The 19,664-nt window shown below is 44.1% G+C and overlaps 1 protein-coding gene across 1 annotated transcript in view; it reads right to left on the bottom strand.

The window, feature by feature from the left end:
- Nucleotides 1-8,878: 8,878 nt before the first annotated feature.
- PARD3B (par-3 family cell polarity regulator beta) overlaps nt 8,879-19,664 on the bottom strand; it is a 2,086,630-nt gene continuing 2,075,844 nt past the window's right edge. Inside the window, exon 23 of the mRNA XM_085648929.1 lies at nt 8,879-17,909. Coding sequence (XP_085505055.1) covers nt 17,561-17,909 — 349 coding nt within the window. The 3' untranslated portion in view covers nt 8,879-17,560. The remainder of the gene's footprint in view (nt 17,910-19,664) is intronic.

Here is a 19,664-nt window from a genome sequence, read left to right on the forward strand (position 1 = left end):
CATACTTCAAGATGCCTTAGGCACCATATTCTATCCAGTTCCCAGGTCGTCACCCTTGTTCTGGATCCCCCATCTTGGAGGCTCCTGCTTTCCAGAAATGCCAAGAAATCCCATACATCATATGCTGGCCCCAGTCTTTGCTGTGATGAGCTATACATTTTGCCCATGTGCCCTCTGGTCACAAACCATTGGCACTTCAATGAAGAGTTGGCACTGCCTGCAACTGACATACATTTCAGGTCCTCTGAGGCGGCCTCCTGAATGCGTGCCCGAGGTGAAAATCTGGTTCAGCTGGATTAACAGTCATCTTCACTACTGGGTCCAGCTCTTAATTATCACAGTCATGTGATGTTGGCTGCAATCTGGGGGCAAAGCTTCACATTTAGAAATGAGGTCAATCCTCCACCATCCAACTCAGATGTGATTGCACTATACTTCACCATGCAATTGAGGTGCTATGGCTGAACAATTGAGCACCATCGGCCTCGCAATATTCCACTAGAAAGTCCCTTTCCTGCCAAACTCCTTGTTTTTCATTCCCGTCGGCCCTCTTGCTATGACACCTTTTATAATAGCGATAGTGGTGGACGACATACTTCTTCTGTGCTGGGAGAAAAATAACTGACAAAGTGCAGTACGCTTGGCAGGTTGCATAGTTGTAAGGATTTATTAGACTACTACCCAATCCATGACCTTTCTATCTCAGCATAACTCCTTGAAATAGAAGTGATAGCTTACAGTAGCAAAAGCCCAAGTTGTTAAAGGAACCAGTCTATCCATTAGTCTTACTGGGGACAATGCCCTCTTGATTATCTCTAAAGCTCTAACTGGAAAAGTAATAAGCGCATGAAGGGAAAATCCACAGAAAATGATCCAGCTTTTGGTAAATGCAATACAAACCCAAAGCATAATCTTGGAAAATCAAGAATGGAGGGGTATAAGCAAGGCACTTTAAAGATAACTACACCGCCCTTTACAAGAAAAAGAGGGATAGAACCAATTCCACTCCGCAATAGATTTGCGCCTTCAAGTGTTGATAGGGAAAGTGTTATACCTTAGGAGGGACAGGAGGACTAGGTAGCAGATACACCTGCCAAACTGGGGGTCATATCCTGGAATGTTCATGGGTTGAGAAACCTAATAAATACAATGGACCTCATTCAAATATGGGAGAATGAGATAATTTGCTTCCAGGAGACCTGTTGGGCGGGTGATACGTTCTAGCACAGGGGGTAGATGCAGTTTACCAAAGGAGGAACCAAAATAGGGCCCGATGTATAAGAGGCAGGCTTAGAACATTAATTTCAGCTAAAGGTGCAAGAATCAAACAGACAAGTAGCGAGTGGCTCTTGGCTTGCTCCTTGGCTCTGTATGAGTGGTGCCTGCTGCATAATAGTCTTAAAGTTGCAAATGTCTTCATAAACCATGTTGAGGCATGGTAGATGTGGGAGGTGATCAAGAGGGACCTGGTGGGTCTGACCAGGGCCGCCCCCTGGTACTCCTTTTAGGGGACTTCAACCTCCGCCTGCCCCCAGGGAGGGTAGATGTGGGAGCCTCTATATTAGAAGCCTATGGTATCCCAAAAGCATCCTTCCCATCATGTGCTCAATCCAAGCTAGAGGGGAAATGTACGCAATTTCTTTCAGAATGGTTTGTTTACTTAAATGGACGATTTAAGGGGGATTCTCCAGCTGCCCAAACATATTAGAATGGGAACCAGCACTGCCCAATAGACTATATGCTTATTCAGGCTTGTTTTTTTAACCTTTGTAAAGGAGTTGAAGTGTGCAGAATCCGGGGCAGTGATCACTGGGTTTGAAAATGGTAATTGCCGCAGTCGTTTTAGTAAGGGATCAGGTGATCCCGATGTATGTTACCTTCACTAAACGTCTAACATCAAGGATAGATGATCAGTATATGACGCAACTGACGAAGTATCTAATCCTTAGTGAGCAGAACCTAGAGAGGGACACAAGGTTAACAGTGTTGGAATGGTACTCTTAGACCATAATGGAGGTAGTAAATCATTTGACGCCAATAGTAAGGCAATGTAACAATGCCGCAAGAGATGAAAAGCCTAGCTGGCCCCCAAAGAAGCTGTGGTTTGATATGGAGTGCTTGTCTATGTCTATGTCTATGTATTGGAATTTGTAAGGCGCATATATCACCCGAAGGTCTTGCAGGTTAGGAAGGAGTTAAGGAAAGCAGGAAGGGCTAGGCATCCAGGGGACCCTATAATTACCCGTGAGAGTTACAATTCTAAACAATCATTGGCATAGCCAATAGGTCTCACCTTTGGGACCTTATAAGTGTTTAGCCATGCAACAGTCGCATAACTAAATAGTTATAAGGTCCCAAAAGCGAGACCTATTGGCTATGCCAAGCGGCTGTGCGGCCGCGAAAGTGATCGAGATCAAACACCAAGGCGAAAGTGAAAGTAATCGCGGTCAAGCGCGGCGCGCGCGCCCGCGCACATGCACTGTAGCTCTAGGTTGGCCTGGTAGCACTTTTTGGAGCCCTCTCAAAAAGTCTCGCCAGACCAGCGCATGCGCTGGGTAAAGCGAGACGTAAAAAGGGCATACGAGACCATGGTTAGGGCTAAAAAAACAGGCTAATTATCAATGCAATTGGAACCTCATGATTAGTACCCATCAGGGAAAGTACATGAGGGCATTTTGGCAATGTCTTCATGAGGACTTTGGGAAAAGTTTCCTTATTGTGAATTTTGGTGCTCCCAAATACATGGATTTACCATAATCCAGGGGGAGAGAACCAGGGCCTGGACCATAATTCTCCATGCCCCCCACAGGGAGGAGGGGTAGAACTTTCCGCAGCATTCTAAGAATACTATAGCAGGCTCCTGTCACTTCCACTGCTTGCTGGTCAAAGTTGAGTGATTTGTTAATCTTGGACTTAGGGGTCGGTGTAGGTCCAAGACAGGTAGGCCATGCAAGTTTGAGATCAATGTTAGGCTAGTTGCCCAGAAGCATTATTTCGGTTTTTTCTCCATTGAGCCTGAGACACGAGTGTTGCATCCAAGTTGCCACCTTCTCCAGACAGAATTCCAGAACAGAGGAAGAATTCTGAGGAGGGTTAAGGGATACTACCAACTGAGCACCATCCGCATATGTGGCAATTTTGATCCCATATGGCAAGATATCAGCAAGCAGTCTCGTGTACAGGTTAAATAGAGTAGGGCTCAGAGACGATCCCTGAGGTACTCCATAACAGAGATAAACACCTTGAGGCGGTTTCTCCCATAAAGAGCTGGAATATTCTACCATTTAGGTAGGATCGAATTCAGGAAATGGCTCCACCTGACACACCCCGATAGTCCTAAGTCTGTTAAGAAGAATGTCAAAGTTAACCGTATCAAATGCGGAGCTAAGCTCAAGGAGGATGATGGCTACTGCTCCTCCCTGATCAATTATTTTTTTCGATTCTTCGTCTACTGTAAGAAGTGCTGTTTCTGTTCCACGTTGAGGACAAAAACCAGTCAGAGTAGTGCAAAAGACTATGAGTTTTTAAGAAGTCGGAAAGAATCAAATTGACATACTTTTCCAAGACCTTACATACCATAGGCAGCAGAGAATTAGGACGCAAGTTACTAAAGACATCAGGGTTTAAGCTTGGCTTTTTCAATATAGCTTTCACCATGGCATATTTCCAAGAAGGTGGAACTTGGCCAGTGGTGATAGAGAGATTCATTACGTCCAGTATAACAGGAAGCACAACCTCTTTAACTTTGCACAAGAGGTGAGGAGGAACCAGATCGGGAAAACCCGACTTTATTTGGACAAAAATCCAGGTCCAAAATTAGGAATTACTCCAGTGTATGCTTTATGCGGTCTAGAGGCCTATTCATGACTGAAAGGTCGCTGGGACATGGAGAGCCAAGAAATCCGTTGTATATATCCTGAATTTTTCCATTGAAATATTCAGCATGTTCATTGCAGCGATAAGAGGACAGTACAGTAGATACACCAGAGTAAGGGAGCTCTGAGAGATTGTTCGCAATGCGCAAGATTTCCCTGGGGGCATTGACTGCTAAGTTAATTTTTCCTTCATAAAAAAGCGCCTCAGCTTTTTTAATTTCAGATTGGTAAAGTTTTATGGACTCTTTATATTTCAGTTTACTGAGTTCGCTGTGGTCCTTCCTCCATGTCCTTTATATCTGTTTACAGACCTGTTTAAGTGACCGGAGCTTAAGCGAGTACCACAGAGAGATTTTCTCTCTCGCCCTGGAATTGATGGTTTTGACAGGTGTTAGACCGCCGGTTTGTCAAGGGATATGGCACCATCATAGCCCCCTTGACAGAATTGCCGTCCAAGAAGCAGCCACGTAAAGTAATCTGGACGGCTGCTTGCCAGGAGGCATTCGACACTCTGAAACACGCTATGTGTACCACTTCGGTGCTTGCGACACCGGACTTCGCAAAAGAGTTCATTGTACAGACGGACGCCTCAGAGCACGGCATAGGTGCGGTGCTCTCGCAACTCAACCCCGAAGGCCAAGACCAACCTGTGGCCTTCATCTCCAGAAGACTCCTCCCTCGGGAACAACGATGGAGCACCATCGAGCGAGAAGCCTTCGCAGTGGTCAGGGCTCTGAAGTTGAGGCCATACCTCTTTGGCTCTCACTTCCTGATTCAGACGGACCACCGCCCCCTTTGCTGGCTCATGCAGATGAGAGGCGAAAACCCCAAGTTGTTAAGGTGGTCCATTTCCCTACAGGGGATGGACTTTCGGGTGGAACATCGGCCCGGAGTTGACAACGCCAATGCTGACGGTCTCTCCCGGTTTTTCCGCCTTAGCGATGAGAACTCCCTAGAGGTTGGGTAGCTCTCCGCTCTTTCGGCTGGGGGGGACGCGTGTTAGACCTGTCAGCCCTAGGGTGGTCTTCCCCTGTATTTTTGCCCTTGCCTCATTTTTCCACCCTCTTTTTGTGTTGGACTTAGGTCTCCGGGCGCCTTTTCATTGCCAATCAGTGTTAAGGTGCAGGTGCTCTCTTCCCCCAAGATGGCTGCCACAGGCCCCTGCTACTGCGGAGTGGCCTTTCTAGTAGCACCCTAGCTGCCAGGAGCTGGTTGGGACCCTACAACATTGTTGCGACACCAGCCCGCCTTTTTTGTCCTTTAGTTAGAGTGGGGAAGCTCCTGGAATGTGCTGGAACCTTCTAGAAGAAAGGTGGGGTTTTACTTTTGCCGCCTTAGAGAGTGGTCACCTGACCTAGGGCTACTTAAGAGAAGAAGGGAACATTTTTTAGTCAGTTGGGGCGACGCAGACCTGGGGGAATCTACGCAGGAGATTTAGGCGGTAGGGCCTAGTCAGGGACCTATGCCTCTGAAAGTGACAGGGCTTAGGTGCTGCCTTTTAAGTGAGTGAGGGATCCTGAACTAGCCCACTGATCTGGCCCAGCGGGAGGGGAACCCAGGGGCAACCTACCAAGCCTGACTAGAAACCACCTAGTCACCAACTCACCCTACCCCCCCAAGGAACAAGACTGTGAAGGGCGTCAGATCCAACAAGCGCCAGAAGACAAAAGAACTTACCAAGAACTTACCAAAGAACTTACCACCGAACGGCTGGGGGATCAACCAGGTACCGGCGCTGTGCCATCCCTGCGCTTTAGACGCCACCTGGACCCCCTTCCTAGCTCGCTCTGCCACTGGTGTGTGGCCTGCCATGTCCCTTCCTGCCTGACCTGAGCTGGGACACCCCTGCGAGAGAAAGGAAGCGCTGGAATCCCCTGCAAGGGGAGTGCTGTCATGCTGAAAGCTCTGAGGAGGTCACCCGGTGAGCGCCTCAGTGACTGTGAGGTCTAACGCGCCAAAGATAGTATGGTTAGCACTGTGGTGATCTCGTCTATTTAGCGCCCCATTGTTAAGTTGGCTAGCGCTTCAGTGATTTACCAGGCTAGCGCTGCCATACCCTGCCATGTTTAATGCGCCAAGGTGATGCCATGTTTCAGGCTACATTGTAATGCCCAGTTCTGCAGCGCTATGTTAAATGACATGTTTTGAATCGCTATGTTCCTGCGCCTTGTTTGACATCCCATATGTGAAGCGCGAATGTTCTGCCAGGTACAGTGCTATGACACATGCCAGGTTTTGTAGTAATAGTAAATTGCTATGTGCGGCGCTATCTTGAAATGCTCTATCTGAGGCGCTAGTAATTTGCTATGTGCAGCGCTACGTTTGACGGCTGTGTTTAACGCTCCCCCAGGATCACCAGGTGTTGCTTAAGGCCAGGGTTTGAGGTATTCATAAACTGCCAAGCTGTTCATAATGAAAGGCTTTTTGATCCTACTGTGATTTAGATAAAACAGATTGGTTTCATTCAAACGTACTGTGTGGTGTCAATTATTGCGTGCGTTTTCCTGCTTCAGTGGATGCGTGTGTTGTATGGTCACTTTACACGTAAGCCTTTGGGTGCCTACCGGCTCGAGTCACGTTACCCCTAGAGGGCCTGGTGACCCCCGGTCCTACAACAGGAATAACTGTGTCAAGTGAGGACTCTATCCAGTGAGTACATTTTCCAGATGCTAAAATAGGACTGTGCATTGCAGTCCTTCTCCGTCCAAACGATGGTCAAGTTATTATCCTCCTTAAAGCTGACTAAAGCAGCTGGACCAGATAAGCTCCCAGCAATTGCGATAAAGAATAACCCCCTGTGGTGGGAAACTTTCTTCTCCAAGGTTTTTATAGCCATAGCCAAGTCTGGCATATTCCTGCCTAGTTGAAAGGGTGCAGTAATCAAACCGATCCATAAAAACGGGGAGTTGGATGTACCAAGTAATTATCGGTTGATAAGTCTACTAGATGTGGGTGCAAAAATGTATTCTAAGGCCATACTTATCTCCTTAAAGAAATGGATTGATTGCAATGGAATAATACCAATGGAACAAGGGAGATATAAATGCGGGCACTCTACGAAAGATCACTGCTTTAGTTTGGGGGCAATGGGCAAAAAGGCAATGGAAACCACAGGGAGTTTAATTGTGGTGTTGTAGATTTTAGTTCTGCTTTTGATTTGGTAGATCGTAAATTGCTTTGGACAAAACTCCGTCAACAGGGCATTCCCCTATAGTTATAGGCAATCCTGCAGGAATTACTTTCCCAAAATTGGGCCCAGGTGGAGCTTGACAAGGACGGGGCCTTATCAGAAAGGATACCTTTAGGCACTGGGTTAAGACAGGATTGTGTGATGGCCCCTACGTTGTTTTCCTTATTTCTCACAGACTTTCTGAGGGAACAGACCGACACACAGACATTCTCGCAGAAAATGGGGGTAGACATGTTCCTTGCTTACTTTGCGTAGTTGACTTGGCAATTCGCGACCTGACCCAATTGGGCCTACAGAGAAAATTAACTAAATGTAACAATTATTGTGAGCTAAATAAATTAAACGTGAATATCTGTAAAACTAAAATAATACAATTTGGGGAAAAAACTAAATTATTGAAGTGGGCCTTGGGGAACAAGACAGTGGAGGTGATGTTGTCATATAAATACTTAGGCATAATGTTTACAAAACAGTTAACTGGGCCCAACATAAAGAAATGGTTGAGACGAGAGCAGCTGCAACCGTAGGGGGCCTAGCTTGCTTTAGGAATCGTTTTGGCGGTCCCTCGTGGTCTCCCTTTTTAACTGCATACAGTGCGATGATCCCCACTCAATGTCTTTATGGGACCGAGGTACTGTGCTTAAGTATGCCAGGAAGTTGGGAAAGATGCGCGAATAAGTGCATGAAAAGACTACTGGCCCTTCCCAAATCTGCAATGGGCCCAGCAATAAGACTTGAATGCGATTTATAGGCCTGGATTTTCCTGACGAACAAAGTGACCCTGAGATTCTGGGATAAACTTTGACCGTCAGAGACTCTGAAGATAGCAGTCCTCTGTGCTTCTGAAATAGGAAGAAGTGAACTAAGGTGGGGAGGGCGGGTTAGGAAGTGTCTGGGATTTATCGCAGGGGCCCAAAGAACTGAAACATTTAAGGTGACTGAGGCTTCATTCCTCACGAATGCAGACGTACAGATGACCTGCAGAATGGAGTCTAGATTGGCGGATATGAAGTATGTGGGGTTGAAATACTCTTCTAATATCCCATGAATCTAACATATATACTGCAGAGTGTTTCCTTACTTAGATGCTTTCCCCGACGCCAATCTACGTTTACTTATCTTAAAATTTCTGGTGGTTTTAAATGTCCGGTTTCTCAGAGTGAAGAAATTCAAATCTCTTTTGAATATGTAGACTAATTGCAATTGTGGGATGAAATTTCAAAGATTTTAATGTACATTTTTTAATTGATTGTCACCATTTCAATAGGCCTCATCACTCTATTTTTAAAATGCTTTTCTTAAAGTCTGGTATAAATGACCCCAATAATGCACTTGCACTTTTTCCTGGATTTCGCTTTTGCCATGGCAAGATTTTGAAAAGTATGTATTGGTTAGAAACATAGGAATTTTGGTAGGAAGGCTTTTTTACTTTTATTGACATAGCCTGCCATGTATTTGTGTCCTAGGCCCAGAACCAGGGTTGGACTAAAGACCGTCCATGTATTAGTTGAATTGTTCATTTGAATGTTAATATATATATAAATCGCTATATATTTATGTTTCAAAGACTTGTGTCCAAACATTAATAAAAAATTGAATTGAATTGGAAAATCAAGAATTGCACCTGCATAACTCAGTGTTTTGTTGCAAAGAAGTTTATCGCAATATGGATAAAATTGCACAAAACAACACAGGAAGACCTGTACCTCTCATTAAAAAGATAGAAGAGTTATGTGAAAAAGGTCAAACAATCACAAAACAGATTTCACAGCAAACAAATACATTATTTTATAAAAAGGAAAAAAATGCTTGCTCATATTACTCATTTTTTTATTTCCAAAGCTCAATGTAAAATAGAAAAGGTGGACAGTTATTTAGAAAGAGATAACACAATTCTTAAAGTTTATGTAGTATAAAAACAATCATTTGATCATGGTGTTCTTTTACTATTAAGGTATGAGTTCAATTTCCATTGCAATACATTTGAACAAATTGACAATCATAAAAAGGCATACATAGTAAATATTAGAAAAGTGGTTTACAAAGACATTAAAGCTTCACGCAAACACATTTACATATCTTGTAGTGCTGTACGATACTCAAGGCTTTACGTGTCATCAGTGTGCTTCGCTCATCAAATAGGTGCTTAGGAAGACAACGTGCTTCCCATGGAAAGCACAGAAACTCCTCCATAAAATAACACTTAGGCAGCATAATATGTGTCTTTTATTATGTCGGCACTGGCTTGACCCCTTCACTAATAATCGTTTTCTCTCTCATGGGTAGTTTCTGCTTTGTATCCTTTTTCATTTTCCTCCACGTTGCAAAAAAAAAAAACCACAATATTTTGCAATCCATATCCCAACTTCTGTTATCTTTCTCTAAACTAAGTACTCTCGCCACCTCTTGTAGTTCTTGTGTTCTGGTTCACAAGTACCTGTTGATTCAGAAAGGGACTGGTCAATGAAACCCTTTATCAAAGATAGGAAGATCTTTAAGTTAGAACACAACACAAGGGGAGACATTGTGCAGATTCATACCAGTAACATCCTAGCGAAGACAGTACTATGCTTTCTGCCGTGGACCCTTGTGGGGAGAGGATTCCCTTAACATTTTCATCATTTTCACATGGTTGAAGAAAGTACATTTCATTTTAGACACACCTCCTTTCCTTGACAAGCATACAAATTAGTGCAATGATACATTATGATTGCTAATCTTTACAAATGCTCTGTCGCAGACCACAAAACTACAATTTTACAACAACCTTTTTAATTAAAAAAATGTCCTCATATTAAAGTGTAAACAGAGTGTTTGTCCTTCAACTGATTATCTGACTAAATGCGTAGCATAATCACACACAAACGATAAGAGGGTGACTCGCGGCTTCATTCACGCTCACGGCACAGTGGCCATTACTCCAATCCTGTACAAAATGGTTTGTAATATGGTGAAAATGATGAAAATATAAATAAGAGGCTCACTAGTCAGGCGGTAAGGTTTTTTTTTTGTTTTAACAATCTGTGCAATAATATTCTACTGTTTATACAAAAGCTATGTCTAAAAGTTGCCTCAAGGGGTACAACAACGATGAACCCCTCCTACTATTGGGCTATATAGAACAGAAGAAAAATAAAATACTGTTTAAGTAGGATATGCATAAGTCATTGAAAAGGCATCTGTTGAATTGGTTAAGAGGATAGAGATGGACGTCATCTCCATGTGTGCCATCTGAACATACCAGTAAGCGAGCACAGGCACAAAGCACCCTGCAAGGTCCGCAAGCAAAGCATAGGGCCATTTGCCTGCTATGTTCTACACTGCTTCCCTCTGTACCATGATTGGTCGGGTAGAAGAGGGGGAACAAAAAGCTTTTCCCCAATCAAGAATGGCCATGGATCCTTTCTCTCTTTTCTTTTGCCTTGGGGACGAGCCAATAAACTGGAATCTGACAAAGCCACATCATGTGGATGCCACATGATTGGTGTAGGCTGCTGGTCAGAACGAGGGAGGCTTCTAATGTGCTTCTATTACAACCATTATACTGGTCAAAATGTGTTCAAATTTAGCTAATGTCAGATAATACAAAATGTGAGTAGAAAAATACACCTGAACATACTATCCCTCAGTTCTGTTGATATCATCAGCAGCAGACAAAGGGTGGACCATCCAATGGAAGCGCAGCATGTCAGTGGTAGTTGATACCCTAGTTCATGACAACTACAAAAACAAAACAACAAAAGAGAAAAAAATAAAGAAATCATACAGTGGTTTTAACCTGCTCATCCACTTGCCACGTGATAATAAGGAATGGGGCGGAGAAACCCTGAGGACTTGTAGCGGAATTGGAATATTGCGAACGTGAGGCGATGTCATTACTCAGACTTTCTCAAAGAGATTGCTTTCTGAATACAAATAGAAGAATGTGTTTAAAAGCATTAAGATGCAGCGTTTATAAGTTCCACTTATTATGTCAATGAAAACCAGTTCCATTGGACACGGTGTGCTATTACGAAGAGGTTTGGTTGCCAATCCTGAGAGCAGCTGAGCAGGGTCATTTTTCAGACACAAGTGACGAGTGAGGCAGTTGCACTGGCCACGTCACCAACTAAATAAAGTACTTCTTGGTTCCTACAAAGGCCACAAATCTACCAGTCACTTCTTCAAGGTTCTACTATAACCCTAAAACAAAGTACACAAACCCTCCACGTGTTAGAAAGAAAGCTGCTACCCACAGTAGAGGGCAAGCACCTTGGCAAAGCATGAGGGTTGATCCTGAGGACAAAAGCTTCACTGTAAGAGTACGTCTTTCATGATCAAAAGAGTTTAAGGCCACCAAAGCCAACACCAGAAAGACCGATTTAATTGATCATTGATTTCCTATAGTGTTTCTTTTAATTGTATGTGCAAGCTGCACTAACATACTTCTGCTTGTTATCTGTATCCAAAACACTGTGAACGCAGCTTCCCACTGTCATAGGGAAACCAATGATGAAAAGCTAAACCTAGATCATGGATGGCATTCATTGTCAAAGAAAGAGAAACATCCAGCAATGCCGATTATGGATTCCTGTAGCATGTCTATGGGATCAGTATTGTAATTCGGGTGACAACTCTGGTCCACTCTTCACATTGTATTAATGACACTACACACACCATTCCATGAACTCTTTACACCCTTTGCCGATTCAGCAAAAGGTGTCCTCACTAATAACACAGCAGGAAACACTAATAACGTAATTTACTTGTTTTGCCCGTGGCTTTCAAAAATTCCTTTAATATAAACTTGCTGGAAGATGCATTAAAAAACCCATTGGTGTAGGTTTGAAGCATTATAATGGAGTTTCCATATATTTAGCATTACATACAAAATTAATTTTCTGGTGTCTTCTTCCACAGCCAATTAAGCGTTATTGCCATTGGCTGGTGCATTACCTTCAGTTAGCCTGGCATGCATTTGTAAGACTGAGTTAAAAACAAAACACCTACTACAGGCAAATAACTACACTTAATGCCCGGCAGCAAGAAGGCGTTAAGATCCTGCGCGCCTATCACAGAGACAAACACTGTCTTGACTCTGCTCCAAACTTCCATTTACTCAGGAAGGCCCCACTAAGAACCATGTACTGGCTGAGCAAGAAGCAGCGTTGCAGATGGGGAACTAATCAATACGACAAAATAGTGAAACGAAAGGGAGCAAAGTGAATATTAAGATCCGTTGTATAGCACAACAGGAGGTACTCCACAAAAACCTGGGTGTCCCAGAATGAAATGTAGACCACATGTTCCATCTAGAACACTGTGCTCTATCCAAGAAGCTCCACTGGTGGAGCCTGGACTTAAGAAAGCCAGGTCAGGAGGCTGACAAGCAGCAGGCAAGGAGCATGCGGACACTCAGGACAGAAGTGACGTCCCTCTGTCTGAGAACCCAGTGTGTTGTGATGAAGGACAGAATAGAAGGACGACTGTTGCATTGCGTTGATAGCGCAAAGAAGCTGAAGACCAGATATAACCTTTCCTAATATGAAGGCTATAGTGATAGGCCAGTTGTACCTAGTCAGAGCAAGGCTAGTGGTTAGAGGAAGCATGGGTCAATGAGGTATGAATGAATGATGGGACCATTACTAGAATAGTAGCAGACTCGATGAAGATACATCGAAATAGTAACTAGAGATTCCTTCTAAAAACACATTTTTACTAATTTCCCTTGATTTTGAATTCCCTGACACAACCGCTCTTTCTCCATCCTATGATTGTACTGGTACAAATAAATCTAGTCACGCTGTGAAAAGAATATGCGAGAAACAAGCAATAAACGAGAGAGATTTGTTATCTGCTATACTGGTGTATACACGTTTCACGTGAGTAAAAAAATGTTTATGCAGCTAGCTTATACAAACTAACGTAAAACACAGGATTTTTTTTCATTCTCCTTGGCACATGGCAACAGCGACGACACCCGCTGAGACAAAGTGGCAGAGGAACTTAGAAGGATGACTCCACTCCAGTCCTCAAGAGTTCCATCAGGCTACCACTGGGTTAAATAAACGAGTCCAGCATCATGCACTGATCCCAAAACCTGTCAGCAAGGCCGCCCTGGCACTCTGACGGATACCCTTCGATAAGGGTTCCAATGTGCAGTGAGTTCGACGGAGACATGCCGCCCTGATTTAGGAGAGCTTATTCTGGAGAAAGGCACTTCTCACCTCTGCGGGGAGAGCCGTGAAACTCGAAATAACGAAAATAAAAGGAAAGTGGCTCCTACAAGTACTGGAAAACACTCAAGCCCTCTCGGTTCTCTCTCTAGCAAGGTTGTGCAAGAAGTCTTAAGCTCTCTAAAAGGGAGCTTGTTGTCTTCAACGTGCACAACAAAGACAGAAATATAATGATACACCTTGAACAAAGACCTGAAAGAATTTTTGTGAGGACATGAAGTTATGTTTAGTGTGGTGCAACATGGCCGGCAGGAGACATTAGTGGCAGTTTTGCACATTGCATTTAAGTCATTCATTCCTTCATCCATGCCCTGGTTAGCAGGTGAGTACGGTTTGCTCCAGAAGGGGTTCTACTATAGGAGGCAAGTGATGCTGGTGTGGACCCAAGCCTCATCACAGCCAAGAAAGGGTGAAAAGTGGTCTGTAGATTCTACACCTCTACAGCCAATCAGCTACTATCTGATAAAGTGAAGTATTTTCATGAAAACAGAAAATATAAGCCAGCCCGTGAACCACTTCCTCGCTCGTAAAGAGGCAAAGTTGAAACCATAGCGAAGTCATGAGTGCTCCTTCCAGCGGCGCCATTCTGCATCCAGATGTGTGCTGGGGCTTCAAACCAATGACAGCATAGCTTCCAATCTCAGGTTGGTATACGGAGGAGGTGAGGACTCGCTAACTTTGTTTAGAAGGAGTCAAGCTCTGTTCCTCAATTGATATTATATGCCATCTAAAAACGTAGTGTAAAGTTGTGTGCGTACAGCAAAAAAACTAGTTTCAAGCAGGCCCTTCAAGAGGTGAGGACTCCTTTGCCACCATTTCCGATTTGTGAAGCTTCATGCACTCTGGCAACGCCTTCAACGTAGTCACTCCACATTTTACTACATGGTTTCTTTATCGCTCCGGCTCCATGTTTCTGAACTCGTGGAGATCTCTGGGTTCAGTGTCTTAGGCCAGACTCTAGTATTGGAACAGATATAGTTTGAAAAGGGTCCCTTCAGCTTATGCAGATTAGATAATGTTGTTGTTTTTCTAGGAACACTCTGAAAACGGTGTCACCTTCTGAGCTTGTTGAGTGTGCTGGTGTTCTGCAAATCACGCCACAAACCACTATTGCGAAAGGCACCTTGCCTTATGCAGAGTATATACGTCACTGTTGTATTACGGGCTATTCTGAAGACTTCAACCAAGTAAAAAACACAAGCCTGGAGGAGCTGCTAGTAACAGAGGTGGGCCAATACCAGAGAATGCTCGGGGTGTAAAAGGCTACACTCCCTAAATGGCACAGCGTCTCTCAACCACAGCAGGGACCTATCATGGAGCAGCACTGACAGGTCAGCGGGTCTTACTAGTTTCTGATTGGCCCATGCTGTGTGCCAAAGGTCATCAGCACGCGTGAGGATCCACTTGCAGGCATATGTTTGAGATTAGGGATGGTGGGATATTTTCCTTTCTGGCTGTACGAGAAGCAGGCCAAAGATCAAATTCGTCCTTTGTGTAAGTGAGCAACCACTAGCAAGGAGAACAGACAGGCACAACCTGCACTGTTAGTGATACAAGTTCCTGGTGAAATAAGCACCAGCTATAAAAATAAACTCGTGGAAAGAAAACAGCTGTGACTGCAGATCTGCTGTCACACAAAGATCTAATAAACATGGAAACAGGTGAGGGACATGAAGTGTAATGCTGCGGCTCCCATTGTGTGGATTGTCACTAAAGGCACTGTGAAATTCAGAGAGAAACAAGCTAAATTAGTGATGTCCCTATCCTGGGCATAAGCAGTCTGTGAGGTATAAATATGCAAATGCACACACTCATTTCTCTCTTTTTATTAATTTTGCCTGGTCCACTTAATGTTCTCATGTAAGACATTTCTATTCATTTTCCAGTGCCCACCTCAGCACGGCAGCTGTTTTGCAGCCTAATGGGTATTCAATATATCAAAGGAGGAAAATCTCTTTCTCAACGAGGATTAATATTAAGCAAACAAGCCACCAGCTCGAAGAGATATGAGAAATGAGAGGAAAAGCAAAATTATGAGAGAGCGCGGTGACCGTGTACGCGCTCTGGCTGTCAGGGTTGAAAGCTGTAACTGAAATGAACAAAATTTCACTGCTAATGAAAATAATTCCACAGGTGACCCAAAAGCAAATCTGAGTGGTACGCGCACTCTTTGATTTTTAGTAGCACATGTAAAGTTGATGCCCAGATGTCTGAGGGTTGCGTAGGAGCCACATAGGAGAAAGTAGACTGGCGTTCGGCTTCTGAGGCAGTAGCATCTATCACCCTACTACATTCGGTACTCTTTAACATACGCCAAATCGGCAATCGACCTCCGTCTTTACTAAGATAGCAGCATCGCAATGAATTTTCAGTGATCAAGGGAGATTTCTTCCAATTGGACAACTCTACATACTTGTACCATCTACCTTTCCCCAAACAGCACCCAACGATTTTGATTCCTTAATTCATGCCAACTAGACTATCTACCACACTCAGTGCCCATGTTTCCAATATAGCAACACCTTGACACTCGACGATGCAACAAACAAGCTCATGGCTCTCTTGGAAAATTGAGAAACTGTTTGCTACCTCGCTTTATGCCTCCACATACTATCCAGTAGAGATGAGCTAGTATTCTGAAACCTTAGCTTACCATGGACGTGCTTGGTTGGCACAGACCCTCCGCCACATCATCTCTACTTGGAAAGATCTCTTTACACAAACAATGCAACACTTTGCTCAGCCAACTTCTTTCTTTTCTTTTTATTTTTAACTCCCTACTTCAAGGTTTTTTGGGACAAGAACACCAATGATTGGCAGTTCTAATACCCAAATTTGTACTGATCAGAAATCTGTCCATTCTTATTACTTTATAGATAGATGTCTCCTCGCGAACCAGCATTAGTATCTTTTGCTATTTGGAATGTCCAAAGTGGTGTTCTGCACCTGGAGACCATTCAATTTGCGACGAAAAGCTCCAAACATAACATAGATAAACAATAGAGGGGAACTAGTGATATCTTTAACAAATAATCAGCATTATGTAAAACGAGGCATCAGGAGGGAAATAACCTCACAGGACCTTAGTGAGAGTCAACAGAAGGCTTAGAAAGAGAGAGAGAGCACTTGAGGTGTACCTTCTTGCCATACATCTCACTCCTACGAAGACTTTTCATCGATCGAGCCATTGTCCCTTGAAGGCAGAGCTCTCAATCACAGGTGCATGGAAAATCCATCCATGAAAGAAGTACAAGTCACTTCTTTACATCAGACCCACCCTTATGTCCTTCCACTAACTTGTTATGCCGTTCATAGAGTAACAACATTTGACCCACTTTGGACATGTATGCCATTTTCACAGTGTAAGGCTTTCAGTTGTAAGACTGAAAGATGTATAAGCAATGTAGCAACATATTCCAATAGACCATGTGTCTGCAGAAAGGAGATACTCCTCTCTTTCTCTGTAGGTGATGTTCTCCAAAGGATCCAGTACTTTCGATGCAACGGTCCTATACGGACAGGCTGGCACCAAGGCTTAAGAAAGAACTGTGCCTAAGGTTTTGCTATTTGAAGCACTTGATACATACAAGGCCTTGCTTGGCATTTGTTGGCACTGATCATTTAGCAGCTTCATTTGTTTGCATTCAAAGAATTAGGTCCTGTCCAACTATCATCAGGGGTTTAGCAATAGGGTGCAGAGTCTCCTGCAGGTTTGGAGACAATGAAGAAAACAAAGTGTGAGTTTTGAGTGCAAGTGTGTGTTGTTTTGTGTATGCTTGTCTCTCTGTTCCCCACTCCCCCCCACTTTTCCAACAGGACCGTGTACCTTTTCAAAGGAAGCTCTGGTGGGAAACAGGCGTCCAGTCAACAGCCTTGTGCTAAATCGAATGCTACCTTTAGCACTTACATTATAAAGTCATATGTTCAGTGCAAAAGAGAACAGTGGCGTGGCGGACCGAACTGACATGACTACTAGTACCCTTCAACAATAGTATTACAGACCATGCCTGTCTTATCCACATTCTAATTCAAATGACCACAGATGATGTGCTTCACCACAATTTCCACATATTGTGCAGCTCCTCCTTTTCATTTTAGGCCCACTGTGGACTCGCTACGTCGTTCGTAGTGTTTCATGTAGAAGGAATGCTTCGTAAGCTGTGCGGCTGTTTCCAGTTGAGTCGATTTCGTATGGGAAGGTGACATGGTCTGAAAATGTCCAGTTTACCTCAGAATGCCACCATCCCAGAGCTCGCCTCCGGCCCTGGAGGGCCTGGCCCTTACACTGCCGCCGTCATGGGGTTCTTGTGTCTCGGGTCCTGGGACCGGTAGCGGTACTGATCTGGGCTGGCTCCTCGGGGGCGTGGTACTCTACCCACCTCACTGTACAGTGGTGCTCGGTGAGGTTGCGGAGGCGAGGGCGGTACATCCTGCCGTAGGGGACCCTTTGCTTGTGGGGGTGGGCAATACTGAGGATAGCGGTAGTCGGGCACCTTTGCCTCCGGGGGCCGTGGATACGTGCCCTTAGAGTTGTGCACGACAGGCCTAACTCCTGGGTAGTACGGAAGCTCTCTTTCTTTGTACACTCGAGGTCCAGCAAGGTACTCAGGGGGTTCGGGGGGACCACGTCTAAAGAGAAGAAAAAAAATAAAAAAACATGAGTAAGAAAAACAAACAACAGTTAAGTTCTAAGAAACCATTTACATAAAGTCAGCGAGACGCCCACAAGTCTGTAAAGCAAGTTCATCACACCCCATGACTGAAGCCAGTTACTAAAATAGACCACTGAGCACACTCCGTTGTGCAACCCACCCCGGGCCCCCCGTCCTTTGTCTAGATAGGAACGAAACTGTGCACATCACATGCAGCTGCCTCACATCATATCTCAACAGAAGATAAACAGACATCCCCAGACTGGCCCTCTGCGAGTTCCTTAAACCGCACGCGCCGCCAAGCATTTTAGACAGTGCCCTGGACACTACACAGCGAGGCCAGGGCCAAAAGGCGAGCTTGTGAGGAGCCATGGCGGTGCCAGGAAGCTGCATCCGCGGCCAGCGGGGCAGCTGCAGTGAGAGCTGAACTGCAGAGCCGGATGCAGAAGCTTCTCTGCGGCCTGTCTGCGTAATTGGAGTTTGACAAGCTTGGGAGTTGCAGGAGCACATGTGCGGGTCCTAGGGGTGGGGGACACTGCCCATGCCTTCGGTAATTAGATCTCGTTTTGATCACATGCTCATAATCAAGTTACATATAACAATCGTCCAACTCATTCAAGTGACCTCGGTTCTTCAAAGTATTTGGTATGTATTTATTTGCAGACATTCACAATCAGAAATGTATATAGAGTTTATATCGAGGTATACCTAAAGAAGTTAGCAATAGTTTGATAACAACAAGCACTGGCAAATGCAACAGGTCTCACTCTAATAGGGGACTGCCAAGCTGTTGACTTTGCCCATGTTTGTCTGTAAAGTATAATTTACAAAAAGAAAAAGAAAAGAAGAAGAGCATTTATATTGTATGGTATCCAAAAACTGTACATTAAATCCAATGTTTTCAATCAGTCAATCTGTATAAATGGCATGGTTTATTTTTCAAATACTTTTCACTCAGGAAAAGCTGAAGAGAATTTAAAAAGAATAAGGAAATGTAAGTAAAGCGAAAAGTTTGTCAAGGCATAATTTATTTTCCACTGGATTCAGCCTTTTGAACCTTTGTAGTAGCTCAGAGAGCAGATTTATGGGCCTCCAGGAGAAGTGTCATGCTAAGTACACTTTCTGCCTCAGCTGCCAGCTTAGTGAGCCCACCCTCTAGTGCCATAAAAGCCTTTGTACACCAAAGCATGTGCTTTCATGCAATATGTGAAGTACTGTACATAAAACAAAGACAACCCTAAAAGCCTGCTCTTCAGTCATGCCCCAGCAAAAATATCCCTGTTGCTGTCCTTTTTCAGACAAGCTGGGAGAGATGGGAAGCAACATTTGTGTGAGGTGTGGATATTTGAGGGGGGGAAGGAGCATATGAGAGAGAGAGCTAGAAAACAGACGTACTCTACAGGATAGCAGAATGAAAAAGAAAGAAGTCGTTAGTAGTGAGAAGTGAAAGGATACAAGTCCAACACTTAAAAAGACATCAAAATAGAGGGACTCCAGGAGAAGGACATACAAGAAGAGGAAGGCAAGCCATAGAAAAAGAAGCAAGCAAATTCGAGTGACAATAATGCCAACCAATAGTTGGCAAGTGATGGGCTGTAAGGCCACTGTAAATTCACAATAGGTATTACGCAACAAGACAACTTTTACAGCCTGGTAGGCAAGACCTAAAAACCATTAGTTCAGGGGAACGGTGATGATCAGCACATTAAACTTTGGATAGAAGGAGGCACGA

Source organism: Triturus cristatus, chromosome 3_2 (assembly GCF_964204655.1).
Source record: "Triturus cristatus chromosome 3_2, aTriCri1.1, whole genome shotgun sequence".
Taxonomy (NCBI): domain Eukaryota; kingdom Metazoa; phylum Chordata; class Amphibia; order Caudata; family Salamandridae; genus Triturus; species Triturus cristatus.